This window comes from Pholis gunnellus (genome assembly GCF_910591455.1).
Source record: "Pholis gunnellus genome assembly, chromosome: 16".
NCBI lineage: Eukaryota > Metazoa > Chordata > Actinopteri > Perciformes > Pholidae > Pholis > Pholis gunnellus.
In genome coordinates this window covers 14,034,368-14,060,847 of record NC_136543.1, presented here as the reverse complement: position 1 = coordinate 14,060,847, position 26,480 = coordinate 14,034,368, and the positions used below count along the sequence as shown (strand labels likewise).

General features: G+C 41.5%; 2 protein-coding genes across 2 annotated transcripts; one reads left to right on the top strand and one right to left on the bottom strand.

The window, feature by feature from the left end:
* Positions 1-222: 222 nt before the first annotated feature.
* trappc3 (trafficking protein particle complex subunit 3) lies at positions 223-4,309 on the bottom strand. The gene is made up of 5 exons (XM_079175481.1): positions 4,163-4,309; positions 3,068-3,165; positions 1,872-1,971; positions 936-1,118; positions 223-812 (listed from the first exon to the last, which is right to left on the bottom strand). The coding sequence occupies exons 1-5, from the start codon at positions 4,202-4,204 to the stop codon at positions 693-695; spliced, it is 543 nt and encodes a 180-aa protein (XP_079031607.1). The 5' UTR covers positions 4,205-4,309; the 3' UTR covers positions 223-692.
* Positions 4,310-5,289: 980 nt separating this feature from the next.
* Positions 5,290-17,833, top strand: smap2 (small ArfGAP2; the record flags this gene model as incomplete). The annotated part of the gene is made up of 10 exons (XM_079176695.1): positions 5,290-5,395; positions 13,954-14,087; positions 15,298-15,462; positions 15,592-15,651; positions 16,003-16,060; positions 16,207-16,364; positions 16,710-16,890; positions 17,038-17,303; positions 17,478-17,609; positions 17,708-17,833. 10 exons carry the CDS (start codon positions 5,290-5,292, stop codon positions 17,831-17,833), a joined length of 1,386 nt encoding a protein of 461 aa, XP_079032821.1.
* Positions 17,834-26,480: the final 8,647 nt, after the last annotated feature.

The following is a 26,480-nucleotide window of genomic DNA, read 5'->3' as shown; positions in this document are numbered from 1 at the left end:
CAGATTACTTCCATGTCCCCTGAACAAACATAAGAGAAGCATTAGGTCTGTTATTGTTTGCCTTCGCAGAGCGGCTGCAGCACTCCAAAGGAATAACGCGAGCAGAGTACACTGAAGCAGAACTGACAAGGTGGTACAGAGGACACCGCGTGTGTGTGTGTGTGTGTGTGTGTGTGCGCGCACGTGCGTGCCTCAACTATTACAGACACACAAGAATTTGTATTAAATATTTTGCTTTTATTTGACATATCTACCTACATAAATTAGCATGCCATATAAATGGCAGAAATAAAGGGTGATTTCTTTTTAAAAAAAAGGAAAACAAACGAGACATACGTAAAATCATTACGACGTAAGGCTTCCCAGCCTTGCACCAAAAACAAAAAAACAGTCTATACATGATTCTTTAAGAAACAGGACAGATATTTGAACAGTAAATGAAGAAAAAAAAGTGACTTTCAATGAGGGATGGTTTGAGATAAATGGTCAGAGGCATTCTCTTCTCCACGGCAGGAACATCTCATTTAGGAACACACCTAAACGTTTCCTTCAAACTGGAGCACAGAGCAGTGCCATGGAGCTCTCATTTTGATGTTTTGATTAAGTTCATTGATCCTCTGACGTTGTTCCTCACGTGACTCGGTCCTCCCCAAATCAGACAAGACGTTGCGGGAAGGATCTTTCCGTTTCCATCACTCGTCTCCTGCTGGGAGATTTTCTTCAATCCTCTTGATAAACTTCATGCGGATTTCTGTCACATTGTCCCCTCTCAGAGTGTCCTGAGCAAATCTCACGTCCACGGCCATCTGGACCTAAATCAGAAACATAATCACTTACATTTTGGTCCTCTTAGCACAGTAAATATATGGACTGCTCTATTCTACGATCACCATGAATTTACCTGAAGTGTAAAATGTATAGTGAGTGGACCTTACCATCTCCAGGGCTCCTCTGAGGACCCCACACAGCAGGTTGGAGTAGACCAGCGTGCTGTGGTTATCCGGCAGCTCCACAAAGTCTACCAGTGGGTTGTTCTCAAGGATGAGGGAGAATTCATCTCCCGCTGGGCTCCAGTTGGTCACACTGGGGGTACATCCCAGGTACATCTTAAACGCAACCTAACAACAACAACACGGTGAGGGGAGTGGATGAAAAAAAAAGGAAAGAATGCAGGATTACTCGATTGAAAACAGTCATGTTTGATTGCACATTTAGCTGGAATTCCTATTGACACACACACACACACACCTGATATCTGATAGCTGTCTGTTGCTTCTTTCCTTCTGCCGCACTTTGTCCACGTGACGTGATTTTTCGGGGGTTTTTTGCGTATGTAAAAGGGTCTGACACTGGAGCACAGCAGCATTGCCATTATACGTATTTTTAAGAATAATATTAGTTAATGGCACCATAACTTAAGTGGTGCGATCAAGTCTTGCCTTCTGAAGAAAGCATTCATGGTCTCGAAAATCTGTTTTTGGACAAACGACAGACCTCCAAATACATTTCGGTGATAGTTCGGTTAAGACATGATATCCTCAGATTAGGTCATCAATGCATCCTCTAAACCGCCTTGAGCCATCATGGTTACTATCTGGCAAAGCAAAGAGGAACGCAATCTTGGTCTCAGGTTTCGAAGGGTGCAGACTGGGACTTGAAGTTTTTCTGATCTACCCAGTCACAATCATCAATTTTCCCCCAAACCCTCCCAGCATTCTTCTTTCCCTCATTAATTGTTAAGAGGCTTCATCAACATCACTCTCACTCTAATCTTTCTCTTTCCGTAATCCCTCCTTCCCCCTTCTGCCTCCCTCCATCTTTGGGAGGAGTTCCTCGGTCACGCTCTAATTGGCCTGGAAAAGTCCAATTACCTTAGCAATGACATCAGCTGTTTCTCGGAAATCCTGACACCTGCCGATGCTGGAGCGTGACAGGAAGTCCTCGATCAGGCGCACGCCGATGTTATAACCCCTAAGACAGAGAGAGAAGCAGGAGACAGAGAGATTAGGTCATTCTTCTCCATCGTAGAGAAAAAATGCAGTGCATTGTAAAGAGTCATTATTGTGTCATACACTTAGCAAATGATGACAATCCTGATTAAAATGCCAAGTCAACTTATCCTACAGAATCTAAAGCCAACTGATTCCTCCTGATCCTAACATGGTCTGTCTCGGACTAAGACTGCCTTCTAAGGCCAGGTAAGACGAGCCTCATCAAGAGCTTAAGGTTGCTTCACAACCAGGCAAGTGGAGAAAATCCAGTCCAACGTCCTGTCGGCGGGACAGGATGTTTTGAATTTTTGAGTTATACACCCATTCACTTTTCCTTAATCTCATTTAGTGGGAGAGCAGTATCCAGCATTGCCTTCCAGAGACTTTCCCTCTCTTTCATGAAAACACATATCAGTGCTCTCTTCTTTAAAAAAGGGAGACATCCAAGAGGAGTCCTCTTCCGTCAAGCAAACGATGAACTTTAACATGTTTTTTTTCTCATTTCTCCCACTTTGGACTTAATCCAATAAACAAACTATCACAACGTACATGAATGGATTATAGACAAGCCCCCGGAGCAGCGCTACAGTGCCTTGCAAAAGTATTCACCACCCTTGGAGTTTTTGCTATTTTGTTGGCTTGTATCGACTGATATCATTTGACAGATCGTGTGACACTTAGATTACACACAGGTGGACTTAATTTAGGTAATTATGCGACTTCTGAAGGTAGCACCAGATCTTAGTAAAGGGCTTAGGGGTGGGGTTGAACATATGCACACACCGCTTTTGAAAAAATCCAGGTTGTAAAGCAACAAAATAGGAAATTAGTACTTTTGCAAGGCACTGTACTTCTTCGTCCTCTGGGCTGAGGGCAGACGCGGACGCTGCAGTGACTCACCATCACCTCTCTAGAAACTAGTGGTATTACAGCACAGGACGGGCCGGTTAGAATGCTCATTTTAGTCTCTGCAACACATATGTAGACGTCTTTGACACAACGTCAACACTGTGACCTTTTCATATGCAGTTGATGTCAGTCAACTGCATAGTCAGTGACAGTCGAGTCACACTTACATCTTGTCCAGTTGTTTATTAACTTCCTCGTCATTCTCGTAGTCTTTACAGAGCTGGGTGACCAGGGCCCCGTAAGTCAGCGTGAAGAGTTCAGAGTTCTACAACAGAGGAAACACAATTTTCATGTTAGTTCTGCTCAAAAATGAAATGAAACACACGTGTGGGAAAACTACCTGGGTAGTCTAAAGACCAATCTCTTTGATTTATTTTTTTAATATCATAACATCGATACGCTGAACAGGTCAGGAGGAATCCAGGTAAAATTATACTAAATATATATTTAGTGGCAAGTAGCCACTTGTAGCACTTGGTCGACACTGTTTAAAGTAGTGTAGGCAATTATTTTTGGCTCTCTCAAATCTATAAAACAACCTGAATTTTGGCTAAAATGTAATTTGGTCAATGCGGAAGAGATACAGGTTTCTGCACAATGAAGTTTAACAGATCATGCTATGGACAGCTCACGGTGCTGAAATTAAGTCTTACAGTAATAAACATAATACAAAATATATATGTATACATAAGGTTATAATAAACAATAAATATACTATACATACAATGTATAATTAGTTGACATGATGCTTAGTTATTTTTAGTATTCAATGAAACATTGAAACTTTAATGCCAAATAAAAACTGACCCAAGGAACATGATTACAGACCTTTGGCGCTATATAAAGTATATATATATATATATATATATATATACACATATAAAGTATATATATATATGTGTTATCATGCACACTGTGGTCTTCATTTAACAGGTTATCTTAAAAAGTGAGCGGGCTGGGAGGGGACCATGGTTCAGCTACGTTGGCTAACTATTTAGCATGTGTGCTACATCGAACTAACGTTACACACTCTGTCACAGCCAGTGTTCCCAAACTATGAATGCAATACTTAACTTATCAACTGATTAAAATGTATATATTATATTCGTATGTGTGGCCACAGTTGTCAAACAAAGACACATGACTGAAGACTATTAATTTAGCTCGCAGAGGTGTAGCCAGTTGTCAGGTTAGCTAGTAGGCTACGGTTAGCATTTTGCTAGCTAGGTTTGTTTGCTTTTAATCCTGCGGAAGTCGCCTACCATCTTCTTGCTGTCTGTTGTTCGGTTGGATTGCCTGGACATCGTGGACAGTGTTACAGGCTTACGACTCGATATTAATCCTTTATTTATTTGATTCTGGCTTAGTAGTTATTTCCGCAATCACCAGTGTAGTCACACACTCTTCCACTAAAGTCAAGCTCGCTAAATGAAAACATACACTTCCGGTCATACTGTAAACATTTAATTCATAGTAATAGACATACAAAGCACACATATGATAAGGGAGACTTATTTGAGAAAACTACATTTATTTAATGACTAAAATTATTGTTGTTGTCATATCCTTGCATATAGAGTCCCCTTGTTACAGGATAAACAATTACAAACCTTATTTTTAAGACAAAAACGTCTTATTTCCGGTATTTATTTGTTAACTTGACTAGTTTGGCGTTTCTCTTCAGTCAGCTGTCTCACCAACAGTTCCTCGGCTATTTTCCTCTTGGCAGGTTGTGTATTATCGCCACCTTGCGTGCTGGAGGGGAACAGAGGCCCACAGGGAGACTTGCTTCTCAAAAGCGTCTCATGATTGACCACAGGATGGCAGTATACGTGATATTTAGACACTGTAATTTTCTTTATTTATCTTTAAAATATTGCATTGCATTACAGAAACTGAAAAATGAAATGCATGACTATTCACACTGTAGCTTTATTTTCATAAAAATGTATCATAGTGTGTGTGCATGCATGTGCGCGCGCGCGTGTGTGTGTGTGTAAGAGAGAGAGAGAGAGAGAGAGAGAGAGAGAGAGAGAGAGAGAGGTGGAGGAGTCGGTACCAATCAGAGATAGGTTACAGATGCGCCTTAAAGTCGACCTTACATTAGCTTATATTATTAAGATCAGCATTCAGGGTGTTTTCCTCCACGTTACGTCTTGATTGGTTATCAGTATTTTGCATAACCCGCATGCTGAGAGACAATCATCCCACATCTTCTTCTTGAAACAAACTCGCCTGCGAAAGCGAAGAGGAGGGACCGGGGCGCATCGGCTCTGCACACACACACACACACACACACACTGCTTTTTATTTAGTCAAATAAGAAGCTAATTGACAAAAGCCGGTACGAGCAGCAGGGGCTGGAGCCGACAGGAGGTGGACTAGTGCAATGATGACGGGCAAATCTGTGAAAGACGTGGACAGATACCAGGCTGTACTCAACTCTTTACTGGCGCTGGAAGATAATAAATTCTGCGCTGATTGCGAATCCAAAGGTAGGTCATTATCAATGTCTATCTTCACTGGCTGATCCGGTCCATGCCTGCATATGGCCGGCGGATGAATCAGCCGTCTTGCTCATTTACTACGCTAAGAAATGCGGCGCTGCATTCATGATTCCTCGACCAATTACGTTGTACTATGGTGCAAGACACGGGTCCTCAGTCGGCTGGAGCGTGTGGCACGCTGCTACATCATGCCAGCTCCCTCGAAGTAATATAATAGGCTATATATAACAACAATAGATACATATTGCATTACAAATACCTTTCATCGAAGAGGTTTTTTGTTTTGTTTATCATGTTGGACAAGTTTATTACATGATATATGAGTAAATAATAATAATAAACACACGAGGCTCCTTGAAGCCCAGTATTGAAACCACAGGGACTAGCGAGACATGGAGATTGACATATCAGTACTGACTTTGAGTCACCCTGAACAGGTCCTGCAGTCTGAGTAGTGCAGATGGGGCATAAGGAAGCCTTTACAAAAGGGCACAACAGTATGCACACATAATTGGAATTATTGGAAGGCACTGTAAGACTGCCATCCACAGTACTTACCTATAGTCTCATAGTTAATGTGAATTAAGGACTTGATATGGTTGTAGTGACTCAAACGTTCTAAAATGTATTACATAATTATTTTATATACAGTATCACCACAGACAGACACTCCATTGTATGTGTTTGTGCATCACTCTGTTTGTAGCCTCTATGAGGCCTTGAACTATGTCATCAGCTGTTTGCTGAACCACTTGGTAAACACTGCTGTTTTGGTCACAAATACACAGAGTTGGAGACTGAATCAACAAAGCAAAAAAAAATCCAAAAACATCTACTCTGCATTTCGTTTTAGGATAAACTGTCATGGGGTAGACAATATCTGTGAATGTAAGATTCAAGTGCCACTAAAACAAAATACACAACCAGCATTGTGTCCCAGAGACTAACCTCGAGTGAAAGTGAACAACTCTCCTGTTTCCATTGACAGACATTGAAACTTTAAAGATACTATCTGGTGCTGATACCCTGTGTTAGTATTAGCCTACTTGATACCTATATGTCCTAGATTTCAAAGTGGGTCTGATATAAATCAGTGCCGCTGTGCTGTTGTCGAGATTGATAAAATAAGCCTCTCCATAGCATGTCCGAGAAGCGATTCATCGGGGAAGCTGCATATCAATTCCACAATGGCTTCCACTGCTTCCACCTCAGTCATAAATCTCAAGTGAAGGCCCCGAGTGTATCACTGCGGGCTGTCAGGCAGGGGACACCCTTGGCATTCCTCATGAAAACTTTATGAATGATACAAATAAGCATCTCTCTATATTTAACAGGGATTAGGCTGTATTCTGTGGTGCTGCATCCAGGCTCAGATCTGTGTTTGCTTCTTTTTTCAGACAAATGGACGTGACAAACAACAGCAGAGAGATCTGATGTGTACAAAGCACACTCAGAGTCAAAATCAATACGTGTTGGAAGCTTCTCTCTGGATGTGTGTGCTAGGCTGCCTCGTGACAGGGGGGAAACATTTATAATGTTTGGTCAGAACAAGTGTACAGATAGTCTCAAAGCTCCTACTCAGTTTATGCTCGTTGTTTATTTGGGCCAAAATCCCAATCTGGTTGTTTGTTCAGTGTCTCTCTTTAGATTTCTTAGTCTCTGTCTGCCTCTGTCTCTCTGCTCATTCACAAGAATGGGTCTGCAACGCTGTATCGCTTCCAGGAAGCTGCCAAATAAAAAAAGATCTGGAGTGCAACAAACATTTCACAGGAAACACTAAGAAACACAGATGGGTGCTGAAAAAACCCCAACTGTCAATACAGACGTATAGTACAGACTTTTTTAAAGTTTTAGCTAAAAAGTATTCTGTTCATTTCAAACCCTGTCGGTAATCTGAATAACGAATCACAATTTTTAGAGACAGATAGATTCTTCATATGCTCTGTTTTTAGTTTTTGGTTTTCTTGCTTAATGTTACTGTTAAAACACTAAATCAAACTTCCCCATCCTTCCCCTTGCCTTGGACACACACAGTACATTCACAGTACATAGACAATGGCTTGATTTGTGCAGTGCTTTGTTGAGATGACACGTGATGTCAAGGTCTAAATTAAAATCGGAGACTTTACCAGGACATTGTGAATGCTTCGTTTTACAAAACAAGATTTTGTCTCCATTTGGCCTTTGAAAGTTTTTCTTAATAAGATATAAATAGGACTGCAGACGTTGTTAGACTAAAGGCAAACGCACTTGTGACTGTTCAGAAGTCCCTTTTAAAAAACACGCTGTGATCAGACTCTTGGAGCTTATCTAAAGACTGGACTATCGACAGAATAACAGAATACACAGATAATAAATGATAAGGCAACATTTGAGACGGATTTAGATCATTTTGGTTTGATTGTTGTTGTATTTGATTTGCTATCTGCCACATCGTGCTTCCCAACCGCTCATTTCTCTTTTTCTCACATACTCAAACATGCGGTCATGAGGCATGCCTGCGCATTGTTTGTCTTTTTTTTCGGATTGGCATGACTTCCCTGTGCAACAGTCTGGTCTAATTAGACTGCAGATGAGATTAGGGGTTAAGGCAGGAAATAGCAACCCCACACACATACCAACACCGAGGGTTTATGAAGCTCTAGCTTTAATGGTTAGTTTAGTGGTCTTTTGCTGTAATCTAAGGTGCATTTAACCATGTAATAACATATGGCTCCACACTGATTGAAAGGTCACACATCACTCTCATTTCCCACCTTTTTTGTTTTTTCTTCATGAAACTGTGCCCAAAAGCTGACACTTGTAATCTCGGTGAGAGGCGTTTTACCTCCCTACCTGATTATCACCTGTTTCTTGAATCTACCGTCAAAGCGTTGCTTTTCGGTGCATTGGATGACAAGCTCACGCTCTCACACTGCACACTTTGAAAGCGCGTGTCCGCTCCCCTTCCTCGTCTCAAATCAGGCTTTTTGACCATATGGCTTGTGATGAGGTTTGGTCTAATCTTGTTTGCCTTGACATAGATTACTGTGCATTTATCACCTTCTCTCTCCCCCCCCACCCCCACCACCCCCCTCCTCCTTCTGGGTGATTGAAGAGGAAGTGGCGAGACGTGTGGAGCCAAGTGCGGGCTTACAGCAGCACATGAAAACACAAAAACACATTAACGATGCTATTAGGTCATCCCCGTCTACAGTATGCTCACTGTACAGACGCTGCAGCAATTAAATAATCTCTCTGCTTTTTGACTGCAGTTTAGTGCCTGTGCTGACCAACTTCCCGTCTCTCCTTTCCTCTGTACCACGTGACTTACCGCATTGTTTTCTTTTTTAATGACTTCCTCACTATGTGACACGTTTACTGTAAATCCTCAATACTGCCAGGAAGTAATGAAGAGATGATCGAGAGAGGGTGAAGCAGATGCATAACGTAGTCAACGCGTGTACCTCTGGCTTCAGTCTCAAGGGGCTGCGTACGCGCGTGTGTGTGTGTGTGTGTTTGCATAAAAGCCTCTCTCCTTTATTGTCTCCATTGTACTTGTGTTTATGTACACACCGGTTGCCGTGGAGATATCACCTGGTGACGCCGTGCCTTTTCCCTCCACCACCACCTAGCCCTCATCCCCTTACGCCCTCTAATCTCATCCAATCAGACGCCAGCAGGGATTGCCTTTGAAACAAGGAGGTGATTGGCTGTTTTGTGTCCCCTGGCTGGCACACGAGTTCAGAGTCTCACAGTACTAAAGAGAAGATGGCACAGCGGTAAGAGAGTCTCCAGTACTGTGGCATTTCCATAATTCAACATGTAGGCACAGCATCAGCCGACGGTCATAAAGCTAGATTTTGACAGATAGTACCTCTATGAGGTAATAAAGTAGGACACCCTTAAGGTCCTCATCATGCCATTTGATGTTGTGCTTTCGTGGTGTACTGTTTATTCCCATATAATCAATCAAATTACCACACAGCAATTGCCACAAAGTGAACCTTTTGAGGGGCCTGGCAGTCTGCGGCTGTGGGGCAGTTGCCCTCTTGGCCTGGTTGGTAAGCAGACTTGTACAAATGTATATCATGGAGAAACACACAAAAAGCGAGATAAGATCAAACATCAAGCTGCTATGCGCAGGTTACCTGGAAATTGTTTCATTACTGTACAGGAAATATGCAAAATATGAGGGACAGCTTGCAATGAAATGTGACAAACACGACAACAAATCACAGTCACAGGTGTACAGCAGTAGGAGTTGCAGGGTTGTTGTACTGTTTCCCCTTTTGTGTCACTAGCAGTAGCTTTCAAGTGACAAATAGAGTCCAAGGATGTATATACCGGACAGTACTGTTTGTGTTGCAGCTGGGGATGGTATTGATTTATTGCTTATGTTTATAGATTCCAGGGAATGATAGTTATCTGACATTACACAATCAATAGTCATGTTAACTACAGAGAGCACAAACAATAATATCAGTAATAGGATAAAATGAATGCTTTCAAAAATGTGCTTTGAGAAGAAGCTAAAGCTTGCAGTGATGGAGTGTCTTACACATCTTTTAACGTACAACCCATCTAAACCCCGATGACTCACCTGCTGGATCGCAGTTGTGACACTCGCATTGCAACACAGATGGTGCGCGTGTATTAGTAAATTATCAATATGGGTCCATCTGCTTAGCTCAGACTGGGACTGGGTCACCGGGAGGCCTCAGGGTTTCTGGATTGGTATAGATTCTGGATGGATGGGACAAGTGTGTGTATAAATGAGTGTTTGTGTGATGCTGTAGGAGGGCTGAGGCTCTGTGGGATAAACTGGGTGCATCGCAACGCTTATCCTTGTGGGATATAAGCTAATGAGCCATATGCACATGCTTGTGTGTGTGTGTGTGTGTGTGTGTGTGTGTGTGTGTGTGTGTGTGTGTGTGTGTGTGTGTGTGTGTGTGTGTGTGTGTGTGTGTGTGTGTGTGTGTGTGTGTGTGTGCGCGTGCGTGTGTGTGACACAATGAAGTCAAAGACTTCTATCTATTCTGGTCCTGGATAGCAATGATGTTGGAGTCCAGGTGACTCGGTAACATAATACTATCAAACAAACACAATATCCAATTGCTGGCACCACAGAAACCAAATGAAAAGATACCTGTGGTGGTGATTGAGGTTCTGAGGGGCTCTTCTGGTATATATATTATGTTCCACACTGAGCTGACCTGTTAGACCAGTTGGAATTGCTTGTTTCCCCAGACAAACATCAGGCAGGAACTCTGACATTTAAGGCAATTCTGTTCAGTGTGTGTGTGTGTGTGTGTGAGATTGCTAATGCATCACAATGGATTGTATTGTTTCATATTTAAGATGATATACCGTATATCCTTATACGTTTCACAAACAAAAGAAATTCTTCGTAGTTTAGGGTTACATTCCAGGCATTGATTTTAATTTATTTCTGAATAATGGAAATCTATTAGCTGAATGTATAATTCTTCCACTATTATCATGATGAGGTGTTGAAGTTCACTGTTCCAATTTCCAGTTTTACCATGTAACATTGACTAAAATGTGTTGCTACTGTATGTAGACTTGACATTAACTTTATCTAAATAGCCAAGATTTTGCTAATTCCAAACTGTACGGAAACGAAGAACCTTGAAGGTGAATACATTTCATTTCAAATCTGACTGAAAAAGTATACTGTAGCATGCATTCAAAAATGCAATATCAATACAAATGAAAATTACATGCGTAACAATTGCAATTACACTAGTGCGGCCCTTTAAATTAAATATTTTATTTCAGGAAAGGATCAAAGTTAGGTGATTTTGTTTTTACAAAATGAAAGTAGCCAGTAAAGGTCCTTACAAGTGTTGTAATCCCAATAAATGGGTGTGTGGGTGAGTGACAGAGAGGTTCATTATAGATCTCTGTTGGCACTTGCTCGCTGCTCGTCATACCCCCTGTACTGTAAATCCCAGCAGGCCATCATACTTCTAAAGTCCACCATTTGATGATTATAAAAATACCCTCTTGTTTGTCTCTGTTTTTGTCTCTCTGCCTTATCCTCCCCTGATGTGCTTCAAGCTGCATTTTGACAACCACACTCATTTCTTTTGCCAGGATGATTCATCCATTTCCCATGCAAACCCCCTACTTTTGGGTAGTTTAACCTGCAAATTCCGATTTATTAGTCAAACCTCCGTTGCACCTCAAAAGAAGGTGTTTGTTCTTTGATTGCAAAAAAGAAATGAGGAAGTTTACTCATCGCTCTGACTCAACTTTGGAGAAATCAACGCTGCAATGCAAACTCTGTTAGAGAGTCTGATTTGTAGAGGTTGCTTGTTCAATCTTTCCTTCCTTTTTTGGAAGTCTATTCCTCCTACTCTCTCTCTACTATATCTGTTCAAAGTACCTGGAGGTGTGCATTGTTGCTGGACAGACGTGCTGTATATGGGTTCTTACTCAAGCGCTGCATTGATTAGAACCAAAAAAGCTACTGTGGTGCAGTGTGCAGGTGTGATTCACTTTCAAGAACACCCTGTTGTAAGCAGATTCGACTTACACCCGTGCTTGGACCACTGGACGCATGAACACACACGTTTTGGAAAGAAAAAAAAGCGGCAGTGTATAATTTTATTGCAGTCCATCCGATAGTTTATGAGACATTTCCGTTAAAAGTACAAAAGGTCAACCTCTTGGTGGAGTTGGAGAAAAAAGCAGGAGGATCTCGAAAGGCATTAAGATACATTGTCTATGAACTAAGAATAGCTTTACCACATTTTATGGAAGTCCATCATATAGTTGTTAAGCTATTTCACAAAAAATTCATCCTCTGGGCTCCATGGATGTCTGTATCATATCCGATATGACCTGAGATATTTCAGTCTGGGTCAAAGCAGTCACCCCTAGAGCCACGCCACTAGCCTGGCTGAAAAGAGATAAAAAGTCAGTACAGTATGCAAAAAAAAAAAAAAGAAAGCAACAGTGGTGGCAAAACCCCAGAAAGTGAGGGTGGATACCGATACAGAGAGGGAGAATTAGAACTGTGAGCGGGAGATATGGACGGACGGAGGAGAGGAAGAGGGAGGCGGCGGTGGTGAATGAGAGAGATAAGAAATGGCGGCCAGGACACGGAGGAGCTTTAGAATAAGGATGAGAAGGACAAACTAACTCCAGCGTTGAGGGAGTTCTACACAATTGACAATGTCTCTCTCTTTCTCTCCGTCGGTGCCAATGTTTACAGCGGCTAAGCCGGCTTTGCGGAGTAATTCTACTATTATTAGCCGGCATGACAGCTAACGCTGCAGCCAGACGGTCAGAGTGATGGACACACTCTGTCTGTCTGGTGTGAATCCTCTACTGCTGTTTGCTCTCTGTCATTCAATCCCCATTGATGTCTTTCTGTTTCCTGATTTGAATATGCCGCATGCAAACTTTGCAAGCCAGAAATACAGAGTCAGTCTGATGATTTCATTCTAATGATGCAAGAAGAATAACCTTTTTAGCATTCAACCACGACAGGAGGCTATTAACTGACTCTGCACCCAGACACAGTGTTTTCCAAAGCTGCTGTAAAGAGGAAGGTCTTGTATGTTTTCTGTTCTGAAACTCGACTTCCTCTTTTATTTGCATAGAATGGCCTTTCTTCAATGATACAGTGGCTTTGCCAGACAGGAGAGGACAATGAGAAATCCAAATCGGAGCTGCTCTTCCATCTAGTGGTGTAAAGGCTGCAGCGCATCAACTCGTAAAGCCAAGACTCATAGCGGAGATGAGCGCAGAGGCAGAGGGTGGCCGGAGGAGAAGGCGGAAAGAGAGGAGGAGGAGGAGGAGGGGCAAGAAGAGAGGGAGATGTTAGGAGAGATGAGGAGAGAAGCGCCAGCATTCTCTTTGAAGCTGCCTGTATTCTCTGAAGAGGGCGGTTGCATAATTTTCAGCAGAAAAATAGCCTGACGGTGTTGTTTCTGATTCCCCACTTCTCTTAGTTGTCTGTTCAGGCAAGGATCCTAGACAGCGAGGCACACAGCATGATATAAGGCTTAAACCTACAAAGCACGGGGGAGAATACGGGCCGCCCGGCACTCAAATGTAACCATTAAGACAGATATGGCAGCAAGATGGACAAAATGGCCCACTCAGAGAACCACGCACCCACACACACACACACACAGGCTCATGACCACATGAGTAATCATCCCTGCAGGTAATCAGAGTGTGTGTGTGTGTTTTTGTGTTACTTTCCACTCCCCCTCTCTCCTCTCAGTCTCAGTTATGTAGGCTAACTCTCCTATTGGATCCCATTATGTGTCAGGACACCGCATGACTTACACGGGATTAGTTGAGTTCCCAGCTGAATTCAAACTCCTAATTTAATTTCAGGCTTGTCTCTGTATAATTGGACTAAAATTAATCAGAGTTCTCTCTTCATTCTTCACCCAACCCGCTCGCCTGCTTACTCTACTTGTCTATTATACTTCTAGTCTCTTTTTCGCCCAATTACTTAACCCCCCCTCCCTTTAAAGACCCTCTGCTCTCATTTTTAAACACTACCTTCCTCTCTCTGCCAGGTCCAAGATGGGCGTCCTGGAATTTGGGCATCTTCGTCTGTATCCGCTGTGCTGGTATCCATCGAAACCTGGGGGTCCACATCTCCAAGGTCAAGTCTGTCAATCTGGACCAGTGGACGCAGGAGCAGGTCCAGGTCAGAGGTCACACTCCAAATTAAAAAAAATCAAGATGGGGATATTTGCAACGTGTTAATGTGTGAAACACAGTTCAGAGTTTTTCACTAAACATTCATTTAATTCGCATACCATAGATCTGGACTGTAAAAAATGTAAAAAAATAAAAACTAATTTGTATTTGCAGGTATGAATGGAATAGTTTGAGAGATATGTTACCTCACATTAGCTCACCTTAGTTTATCTTAGCTTAGCATAAAGACTGGAAACAGTAAGCATGGTTCTGTCCTCTACTTGTCATTTCTACGCTTTGTTTATCGATCACAACGGATCAAACAAGTGAGATATAATTTGTTTATTGGTTAGATTTAGAGGTGCTGGTAAGCAGATTTTTTTTAAATGTAAGAATATATAAAATATATAGAATACATCCCACAATGACAACAGATTCACTCACCAAAGCTCGGGTACAGTAATCGTAGAAAAGGGGCACAAATCTCGTCAATCATTTACGTAACACAGTAATATACTTACGATACCAGCTTATGTTTGTTGGATTGACTACAGTGTGGGTGCTGTTCCTTACAGTATTGGAAGAAGTACAATCGAAACAATAGCTTTTCATCTTTGCTCGTGGTAGTTATTAGGTTAGGTGCCATAATAGAAAAGCTGCTATACCGATGTAGTTGTTATATTGGAGAACCCAGCTCAGCTTTAATGTTGTAATGCGTATTTATTTCTCCTTTCCTCTAAACTCTGAAATTGTTTTCTTCCACTGTACCTTCTTGTTATTGTATTGGTACGTGATTCATGCAATGAAATGATATTGAGGTTTGTATTAAAAAGAGACTTTCTTTAATACAAGCAACAGTATTATTATAAAACCTTGTATCAATATATCTATTTCTGACAGCAGGGGGGAAAACCACCAATTTAGCATTTGTCAACATTTACTTGCGTGTTCACATGCAGCAGAGGAAGTAGACACTTGCTCATCAGTATGCAGCTCGTTTTGTCTGATAGGCAAGACAGTCAGCATTGTGCTTCCCACTGCGATCATTTTCCTGAAGTCAGCATCTTTATTTTTCTCTTTTCGCTACATCCATAAGAAAATAATTCACACTGTTTTATTGGCAGAACTCCACAATACAGTACCCTGGATATTGCATCTCTCCTTTATTAGACTGCTTCAAAATGCAACAATGTTTTGTTGTGTTTTGGTGTCACCAGTGTGTTCAGGAGATGGGAAATGCCAAAGCCAAACGTCTCTATGAGGCTTTCTTACCCGAGTGCTTTCAGCGCCCCGAGACGGACCAGTCTGCAGAGATCTTCATCAGGGACAAGTATGACAAGAAGAAGTACATTGATAAGGTCATTGACATCCAGATGCTTAGGGTGAGTCCACACACACACACACACACACACACACACACAAAAGACTACTGTCATGATACTTATTGAACAGGGCCATTCTAACTGAAGTGTCTGCTTGCTCAACACAACCATTTGTTTTTCTCTGTACAGAAAGAAAAGAGCTGTGACAATATACCCAAGGAACCCGTTGTGTTTGAGAAGATGAAATTGGTGAGTACTGGCTGAATCGCATGCATTAAAAGAGAACTGATCTTCCGTAAAGATTGTTAGATTTCAAGCATTAAGCTGATGCTCTGATGCAGAGTGAGTGAGTGTAGCAATAGATCGCGCTGGAGAGTGCTAGGAGAGGAAGAGTAGGAGCGAAAGAAAGAAAGAGGAGAGAGGGTGTCAGTCAGTCAGGAGAAAGTGACACGAGAGGAAGTACGTCTTGAGGGAGTAACTGTTCTGACTGGACTGGGAAGGTCATTTCAACACCAGGGAGTCTGGAGTGAAAGGATTCTGGATTCAAGCTCATTCGTCAACGCAGACATAAATTTACATGGACTTTCTCTGTTGTGACAGAAAAAAGACATCAGCCCCAAGACAGATCCCCAGTCTGTTACAGACCTGCTTGGATTAGGTATTGCACCTCACACACATGTACACCCTAACACCCATTTACAGCATAGAGGGAGGAGACAGAAATAGTTAGAGAAATAGACGGGTTGTACTTGAGTCGCTGATCATTTTGAATAATCATACATGCTTCCATCTACCCGATATTAGATGCCCCTGCTCCAAGTGCTGCAGTGTCTAATGGTGGAGGATGTGTACCAGACGGTAATGAGAGCCCGGCGGTGTCCAATCCAGCTCTGGCACACTCTGCACTGGATCTCTTCAGCTCCTTGCCAGCACCCTCCTCTGCTTCCTCCATTAAAACCACGGTAACACACTGCAAATACTACACACAGTCTGCTCTCCACAGAGCCCTTATGTCTGTAGTCATGCTACTTGCACATCTCTAGGGATGGCAATGGCAGTCTGTCGGTCGGTCTAACATTTTGGTCCAGACTGATGGATTTACGATTTACATTTTCATTGTGAGCATGTTAGCATGCCAAAGTTAGCATTTAGCTCAAAGCACCACTCTCCCTCACAGAGCGATAGATTGACTCCTGTATTAATCTGCCTTTGTAGATACCATTTGTCGCTTTTGTCACCCCTACTTGCATCCTTCCACTGTTGACAACTTTCTCCTGCCTTCTCCCTGTCTTGCCCTCCCACTCCAGCCTGTTTCCAGCTCCATGCCTCAGAGCAGAGTGACTGCCTCGGTGCCTGACAACCTCAGTCTGTTCCTGCGTTCGGCACCCAAAGCAGAGGAGGGCACTGTCAAGAAACTGTCCAAGGACTCTATTCTCTCCCTTTACGCCTCCACCCCCTCAGTGCACGCCAGCAGTATGTCGACTCACGGTGAGGCAAACCTTCTCTCAAATGTTGTTTTCTCCATGATTCCTTCAGTCTTAATTTAGTGGATCAGTTGGGTTCAACGAATTAACATTATTAATTTCTTACCAATTGCCAATATGGCCACTTTCTATGTGTGATTACTTTCAACAGGCTTGTACATGAACCAAATGGGATACCCGACGCACCCGTACGGATCGTACCATTCTTTAGCCCAGGCAGGTGGAATGGGAGGTGCCATGATGACATCCCAGATGGCCATGATGGGACAACAACAACAGAGCGGCATGATTAGAGTTCAACAGAACGGCATGATGGGACAGCAAGGTGTCATGGCCCAGCCGAGTGCCGGTATGGCGCCACAATACATGACGGGCATGACCCAGAGCATGATGGGACAGCAGCAAAGTGGAATAATGGTACAGCAGCAGAATGGCGTTATGGGACAACAACAGAGTGGGATGATGGTACAGCAGCAGAATGGCGTTATGGGACAACAACAACAGAGTGGGATGATGGTACGGCAGCAGAGTGGCGTTATGGGACAACAACAACAGAGTGGGATGATGGTACGGCAGCAATGTTGCGTTATGGGACAACAACAGAGTGGGATGATGGTACAGCAGCAGAGTGGGATGATGGTACAGCAGCAGGTTGGAGGTTTACCTCATCAGCAAGGGTACGGAGTACAACATGCCCAGCAGCTACAGTGGAACACGACCCAGGTGTGTGTGTGTGTGTGTGTATGTGTATTTCTTTTGACCGGGATGAATTTGGGTCGTAAGAGTTCTGTTCATAACAAAGTGTGTTTTGTGTCGTTCAGATGACTCAGCACGTGGCCGGCGTGAATCTCTACAACACCAACGGCATGACGGGATACAGCAGTCAACAGATGGGAGACTCAACGACTCCAAGCTCAGCGCACATGACGGCACATGTTTGGAAATGATTTCATCTATCCAGGAAGTGATGTAATGCCAATGACCGACAAAACAGAGGCAAACTGAGTTGTAGGAATCTGTGGGTCAGACTCTCCAGGAGACATTTTCTAATGCAAGGGAGGGGGAAGAGGAGGAGACAAGTGTGAAGAAGATCAAGGTTTGGGAAACCACTACTACCTCTCTTTCCCTCTCCTCTCTGACCATGCTTCTTCTTCTCGACACATCCATGGCCATGTTTTGCATATTTCCATGTTTGCCTTCAGAACACTTTGGTATGATGACCAAGACAACAGGGTTCAGAGGTTACACATCTTTCTGTACACAACATGTTGGAGTGTGTGCGCACACATCCACTGTATGTGGGTGTCAACAAACTGCTTTGACGTTTGTTTTCTGGAGAATTTTAAAGTTTTTCTTACTTGATCAGAATTAAGAAGGTTAGCCGAGCTAAACTCAATTGGTCTGTGTGCCTGAATCTTGACATTTATTGACACAAGATGCATTTCCCCCCAAAAGGATGGAAACATACCTTGCTGCAAGGATAAGGTTTAATCATTTTTAATTTGTTGGATAGTTCGACATTTTAGGAATTATGCTTATTTGCTTTTTTTGATGAGCGTTAGATGAAAAGATTGATACGATACCACTCTTGAGTCTGTATATGAGGCTACCACCAGCAGATGGTTAGCTTAGCTTAGCATAAAGACTGGAAACAGGAAATAACAACTAGCCTGGATCTGTCCGAAGACTTTGACTGTTTACAGGTCAAAGAAATGATATGTAACATGATAATCAATAGGCTTTAGATATGTTGGAAGCTGGATTTTGTACCTTGACAGGCTAGCTGTTTCCACCTTTTCCCAGTCTTTGTGCTAAGCTGTCCGGCTGCTGGCATTAGCTTCATATAACATGCAGACATGAGAGTGCTATTTATGTTCTCTTCCAACTCTTGACAAGAAACTAAATTAGCGTTCAGCTTAGGTCAAAGCCAAAATGTTTGTTCAACCTAGCATTAGCAAAGTTTCTTAACATATAAGTCACAACAGAATCCGACAATTAGCTTAATATTTAAGCCGCAACCATATTTGTGAAGGAGCAACTACGGTTTTTCTAGCCAATTTTTAAGCTCACAGAAGAGTTAAGAGCTCGATACCTCAAGGTTTAAAGCGACGAATCATTTAGGATTGTATTACCCTTTTGGTTAGAGGAGAATCAAACTAGGCTGTGCTATGCTAGTCTCTATCTTCAAGGTAAAGGCATTAATGGATTAGCCTAGCTCTGCATAAGTTGTAAAAAATTGTAAAATCTTACAAAAAACAATATATCCCCTTCCTAAATACTTAAGTTATTCTACTGTCCAACAGTATAAAAAAAAATTAAGAAATCCTTTCTCGTGTTGTTAAGGTGTTCCTAGATCCTCACTGTCTCACAAGTTAAAGCAGCTACACAACCTACCTAAACAGCCCGTATTAATGATGTCTTCTATCCAATCAACAGAGGGCTTCTTTTAGAATCAATATATAATCAGTGTCTAAGATCCAAAACGGGATTTGGGAGACCAAAGATCAACGCTAGCTTTATTATGATTGTACAGTATTCCAATGCTTTGTTACATCTGTGCAGCCGCTTAACTAGTGATTAGTGTAACATTCAATTCAGCAGTCCTTTTAAAGTATGTTTGGTCAACCGTGCTCTTACATGATGAATGTGTGGGAATATCAGTTCACTGTGCAACTTCCTCAGCAAGAGTGGGACACTTAAAAAGTCACTTGCATGTATGTACATGTTGAGGTAACGCTCACACACCTCAAGTTAATCTACCTTGTACAATAGAGGCCTCAAATAATGCTGAATGTCTGTAAGTAAGAGAGAAATAGAGGGCGAGGTGGGGACGGAGGCAAAAGACAACTTAAAGTACAGATCCGCCATGTTTCAGATTCTTCCACTGAATTGCATGTAGAGAATCTTTATCTCTGATTGTATATACTGTATGTTTATTGCGATATCTGAATGCGTCTCTCTGGATGTTCCTCTCTACATGTAAATCGGTCTCCGATCAAGACCGACAAAATGTCTCAACGAATGTGCGTCCTGAATGTGTTTCACGACTGTACCGGACTCGTTTTTTGCAGACGCAGTGTTGCTGGGGTGCGTTTGTTTTTTGATATTCTACGACTTTGTCAAGCAATTTACACTGGTGTCTTTTGAATTTTCTGTGGTCAACAGAACCATAGTTCATCTATGTTTTAACGTCATGACGTCAAATTAGGCGCCAACTGTGACCAGGCTGACGCAGTTTAAGGACACTCAAGGTCGATCACAATGTGGCCGAACCGCATTGTGAAGCGAAAAAGCGATTGTACAACCACAATCTGTCACCTCTCAATATTATAGTTAAGCTCTCCCACACAAGTCCTGACTTCTCCGAAAGGCGTTTCTAAAAATATTCATTTTTATAAATGCATGGCACCATTCGTGTAATATGAATTTTTGTTTTAAACAGTTAGTTATTGTGTTGCCACTTTAAATGTGAGGGGTAAGAGCTGAAAGAGAAATAAATAAGCATACAGGGCATAACATTCATATTAACCGCTGCCAAAGAGCAAGCAGTAAAGCCTTTCACAACTCAGCAACTTCTCGACACCTTCCAGGTTTTTCCCTTTCGATTTGAGCTCATTTTGTGGCAGTCGAGGCAACAGTGTGACTGCAGCAGTCACTTTCTCTGCTGAGAGCAATATCGTCATAAGACAACGCGTCGTCTTCGCAGTGTAACGGCAGATCTGTCAGCTAGCAGTATAAATCTATCTCTGTGGGCGATACCCTTTAAGTTTAGTTTGCTGGTATTCAGTTCCTTTTTTTTGTCTGGTATATTTTCTATGAAATAAGAGCAATTAAAGGAATGTTTTTATGTATTGTCAATCAAACTATTGTGTACTTTATTCTTTATCAGAATATCTATGTATAATGTGTCCCTTAAACATTGATGAACATGTACTGTATATTAGTTCTGCATTTCTTTTCACATGCTTTGCCCCTTTTGATTTCATGTCTCCACAAGTTAGTCAATTGCGTTTGAGAATATGTAACACATGATACCTGTCTCTGTGAAAATATACAAAATAAATATTGTTTTGATTAAATTCTATATATTGTGTTGATTTGAAGGTTTTCAGTCCCATGTGCTGACATTCTGCTGGCTGTTTGAGTTAGGCATACGCATGAAGTGAGGCAGAAAACATTGTTTTTTTAGCCTGGGACTTTATAGTTTCAAATACACACCTGACAAATGTTTGTGATTCAAATTAACTTTATTGACTTTGCGTCCAGATGTCAAAGGGCATGCAAATACAGGCTTCTGAATCCCAAATTGTTCTTTTTTTCCTCAGTTTAGTTCAATTTTCTTACAAAACTACGTGCACCTTAAGTTATCAATTCTGCAGCGTACAAACCACAAAAATACCAGTTTTACATTATCAAATACTGCACATAGAAAACATTTACAAAGCACAGGTATAAAATTACAGCTCCCTTTTTCCTCTTTGTAAGCATCTTTCGTCAGACGGTCTGCAATGCTTTGCCCTTTTAAAAACGTACACTGTGAGCGCTCCTCGGTGGAAAGGTTAAGGCCGGTTAACAAAGGACACCCGACCATCTACCAACACCAGCAATCCAATTCAACTGGGCTGTTATTTCGCCAGCTGCTTCCATCCATCTTTAGATTGGTTTCCCAAGATTTACCTCAGTGTTGGAAATTGTGCTTTGCTGGAGCTTGATGAAGATGAAGGTTGTCTTGATAGTGGGGAGGGGAGCTACAGTGGCCTTAATATAGTTTGACAGACAGCTAAAAGGACAAAATGGCTACTGAGGAGACTTGTGCTGTGATTACCGACATTTATAGACGTGGATGAAGACAAACATGCCTCACTAACAATTTGCCCATCAGCTCGGCAGTATTGTCCGTTTTGCTGCTACATCGGTAAACAGACATTTGGAATGCATGCTTCGTAAGAAAATGAAAGTAAACTTAAAAACTCCCAAACAAAAACGTGTTGCTCATGGGGGCTATCATAAAATAGCAGTTAATCGCAATGCATCACATGCTCTGTTGAGTCTGAATTGCTTCAAGTGCTTAAAACTGGGATTTGACTTTAAATCTTATTCCTCATCATGTTGTGCTGATACAGATTCAGCCCGAGGTTTCCACGACTAATTGGTGACACAGAGGCCGAGGCCAGATGTGCACGCCCCGGCAACAGTAGAGGCTACAGGAAATAGTTATTGCCACAAGAAGTATTTCGGAAAGTGGAAGGCTAAATCCATGCTACTTCAAGATTTTTGCATCTCAATGACTTTCCTTTGACATTGTACTGGGTCTAATTGACGTGATCACGTGTCATTATCATAAGTATTATCACCATAATCATACCATCATAAAGATTAAATACATGAAAATCATCAGAGTAACCATGCGGCGAACATTTTCAAGCTCAAAGTACAAAAATTGTAAATATTCCATCTGCTTGATAGATAAATTGAGTTAAAGTTAATTGGTACGGGGGTACAACGAAAAATGTATTTCGCCAGACAGAACTCATGCTTGTTTCAACCACAGAGCTGTTCTTTTTTTAAACGAACACACAAAGAATAAGACATACAGTATACAGTACAGTAAAAGTAGGGGCTGCCTGAACCAACGCAGACGAGGTCCCTGGAAAGTCTTCAAATAGACGGTATAGCAAACAAGATGACAAAAAAATTACACTCAGTTCTGGTGTAAGGATTAAGAAATACATTCATAAAACTATAAATATACACATATATAACTTCGGTACAATATTTCAAGCAAAATACATTTGTCAAAACTTTCAGTTGTGTGCTACAATAGTGATAGCAATGTCTCCTACACAAAATAAGGCCATTGTAAACTGAACAAGCCCTCATTTTCGTGAAAAATCTCAAGGCAGGTTTTTGCCTCTCCGACTCTCTCTCCTCCTCCTCCTCCTCCTCCTCCTCCTCTTCCTCCTCTGAATAATACCGCTCTCCTTACAAAAATAAAACACATTTTCAACATAGCGCTCAAGAGACGATCCAGGTTGATTGAAGATGCATTAGAAACGTTTTGCACACATTAAAGTTGGGTTCGAGAATGCTCAATGTGGATTTAACAGGGCAGCAAGCAAGCGAATGAGTTTCCATTCCAAAGCATCCGTAGCCTTTTCATTCAACCTCAAGCCGATACTGTCGTTACCAATCGGAAACGGTTCACCCAGCTCTACATGCTCCATGCTGTTTCCACTAAACTCCCCCTAAGTGTCTCCAATTGATTAATCCAACAACCTGACAACCTGCTGTAACTCTACCCTGCCGTAGTAAACCCTGCTGCTTGTGAGGCTCCAACCTTTTACAACTCATTTAAAACTGTGTCAGAGTAAATCAAATGACCACGTATGAGACATGTTTATCACGTGTAACTACAATTTGCTCTAATGTAAGGTAAATGCAATAATAGGTGTTAATGTTCATATCTGAAAACCCTGATCCTTAATTTCTCTTCACTGTGGTCCACAACTTCAGTTACCTATAGTGGCTTTGTAATACATATTTACACATTTAAATATCTCTCTGACTCACATCTCGCTGCTCATTATTATCCATCACGCAGAACAATAAATGCACCTCACTGAAAGACATACTGTACATCCACACTGCACTTTGAAGAAAGGCAATATTTTAACTTTCCATTTGGTTGCAGGAATCACCCGATTTGGACAAATCGGGCAAATGCCCTCCGCTCTCCACAAAAGCACTAAACATTCAGCAGGAAAAGTTATATAGATCTAGAAATTTATTTTAGATTTTTTTTTTTTACGTTCTTTCCATTATTTTCCCGCTCGTCAACCAACCTTTCTTTTGTCCTCACAAAAAGACGTGCACTGAAGAGAATGTGTGCAAATACCAAGAGTATAAGTCCGTATTTTAACATCATGCCAGCTGGTCCACAAAACTAGATACAAATTAAATAGGTACATAAAATGAATTCATATACATGACCATACATTTAAAGATCTGGCAAGGAATAGCTCCAAAACGTAAAAAGAAATTGGAACCCAGAGCTTGATGGTTCTTCTAAAAGGGTTCTATACATCCCAAAGAATTCAAGAATGCCAGAGTTCCCTTTATCCAAAGTTTAAAGAGCGCTAAATGTGAATTATGTTGGTCTGTTGTGCTGACGAGAAAAAGTCCCTTTGCGTTTTCCCTTTTTTGCAGAAAGATGAAGAGAAGAGTGAGCTACAAAGTTCTTAGCAGACAATAGCACATATGGAGGTGATGAAACCGAACGTGAGCTCCTAAACATGCACAAGCTATTAATAGCCTGTAACGAGACCGTCATCTCTCCTAAATCTACGAAAATACAACTCTAGCGTCTTTATCCATACACGAGGTCTGGTGTTGGTCCCAAGACAGACAGATTAAAAAAAAAACACTACCGTAAACAGCAGTAGCTCAGTTTGCCCCGCTACTCCACTGCCATCAATGAAGACTCACCCACTGTACATTTTACTTGACCAGCCAGGACAATACTAACTTTTTTTTTGTGTGTGTTTTCAAATGCAAATAGAATACTTTGAATGATAAGAACAAAGTGGCGTTGGCAATTGTGTGAGGTAAACATTAAAAGAGAAAGTTTTTAAACACATCACATACACAAATGCATCATAGCAAATGTTTTTTTTCGGAAAACACGTCTTTATCCTTTATGTTTTGAATATGCCAATGTTGCAAAATATTGAAGTTCTTTGCAAACAAGTTACTTATTGTGACGCTCCGATTTGAGTCGAAAATCAGTGGCAGCACTGACCCGTTTTTAGCTGTCCTAGTAAGCCTTCTACACTGAAATTCAAAATACACTTGAATTACATTTCCATGCTGGCATTCAATTAAAAAGATTCAGAAATGCAGTGTGACCAAACAATTAAAAAAAAAAAAAAAGCAGGTAAAATAAACATAAACAGGTAGTCAAACACTGCATCTTTGTATTTCAAACATAATAAATATATTTCAGTAAAGTGCCATCTTAAACACAAACCCGCTGCCTGACAGGAAATATAAAGAGTGACGTGTTGCACCTGGAACAAGTAAAACTACCGTACATAGCAGGTTAACAATCAACCTGCTAGAAAAGTAACACTGGCATTATAGTCATATATATATATATATATATATATATTAAAAAAAACTAATCTGGATTTCAATATACAGGTTAAGTTACAGTAAGTGTGACAGAGAAGGGTGACCAAAGAGAAGGGTTAAAGGTTGTAGTTGGTACCAGCTGTGTGTTGTGTTTGCACGCGTTGGCGACCTCCTTTATCATTCAAGAGTGTGAAAATCAAAAAGGGGGAAATCAACAGGAAGTTCAAACAAGTCTGGGTGCTGGTTTTTCAGAGAGAGAGAGAGACAGAGTGTGACTGTGGCACAAGAGCCCCAGACTTGAGCTAGACACATTTCCCAGAATGCCATTGTGCTGTGTGGCCTGTGTGGCGCAACAGTCCTTTACTATAAAGATGAAGGCAGGATCCGATATTTCGTCCACCAGCGAATGGGTAGCTGGCTGACTAATTTGTTGTCTTCCTCTGCAATTGGAAATGATGGCGGTCCCCCCCCCCCCCTCGTCACCAAAGCGCCATCCTCCCACCTAACTCAGTGCAGTGCTCTTATTGCAAAATAAAGTGGCGCTTATACCTGTTACATTGGTCGAGGCAAGATAAATAAAATGATTAAAGCGCTTTAAAATGTCTATACAAGGGTTACAAGCAAACATGCAGAATGCAGCCGATACATATATAAACACAAATAATCTATTTAGCTATCTATTCATACATATAGATATATACATATATATATCTATATGTATATGTGTATTTATATATAAACTCCGCCCTGTGAAATTATAGAATAGCAGTGCTGCTACCTCACATAACAGCCATTATGTGAATACCCAAGCCTGTTGCCCGGGTATGTTTATGTGTTTATGTCGTTCTCCGCTCATGTGTGTAGAATGTATGTTCTTTTTTTGCATTACATCTAAGTCATTGACTCTGCTACATATCCATACTTTATATTGTATACTAGTTCACCTACGACTTATAGTAGTAATAACAACAATAACAATTGCTTTGGTTTTAAAAAATAAACTTTTTTTTTTTTTTCTTAGTTTGGCATAGAGAGTTTAGAAACTGGCATCAGGATGAACCTGGGATGAGTCGTGCCACAATCTGGTACATCTGGAATGCAGATTTGCTGTGTCATGGTAGGAAATGCTGAAATGGGACGGTGAAAAATGCTACATGTTCTGGTAAATTAAGTCTACTTCAAGTCGAATTTGCTTTGCTTTCTCAAAGCAAATCTAGTGTGTGAGAATGTGGACGTGGTGAAGGATATGGCAGCGTGTCGGTGTGTGTACTCATGTGGATGAGATCAGGTATTTGCACTTTTACATCAACTGTGTCTTCCTTCCACAGACCGCACATGTGTATTTATGTGTGTATGTGTATGCCTACCTGTCTTGCGCTTACAGTCGTTGTGTATATACAGTACGTGTGTCCGTGTCTGCATGACTCTGCCTGTGCCCGTGCATTGTGGGTGTCTACTAGGTGT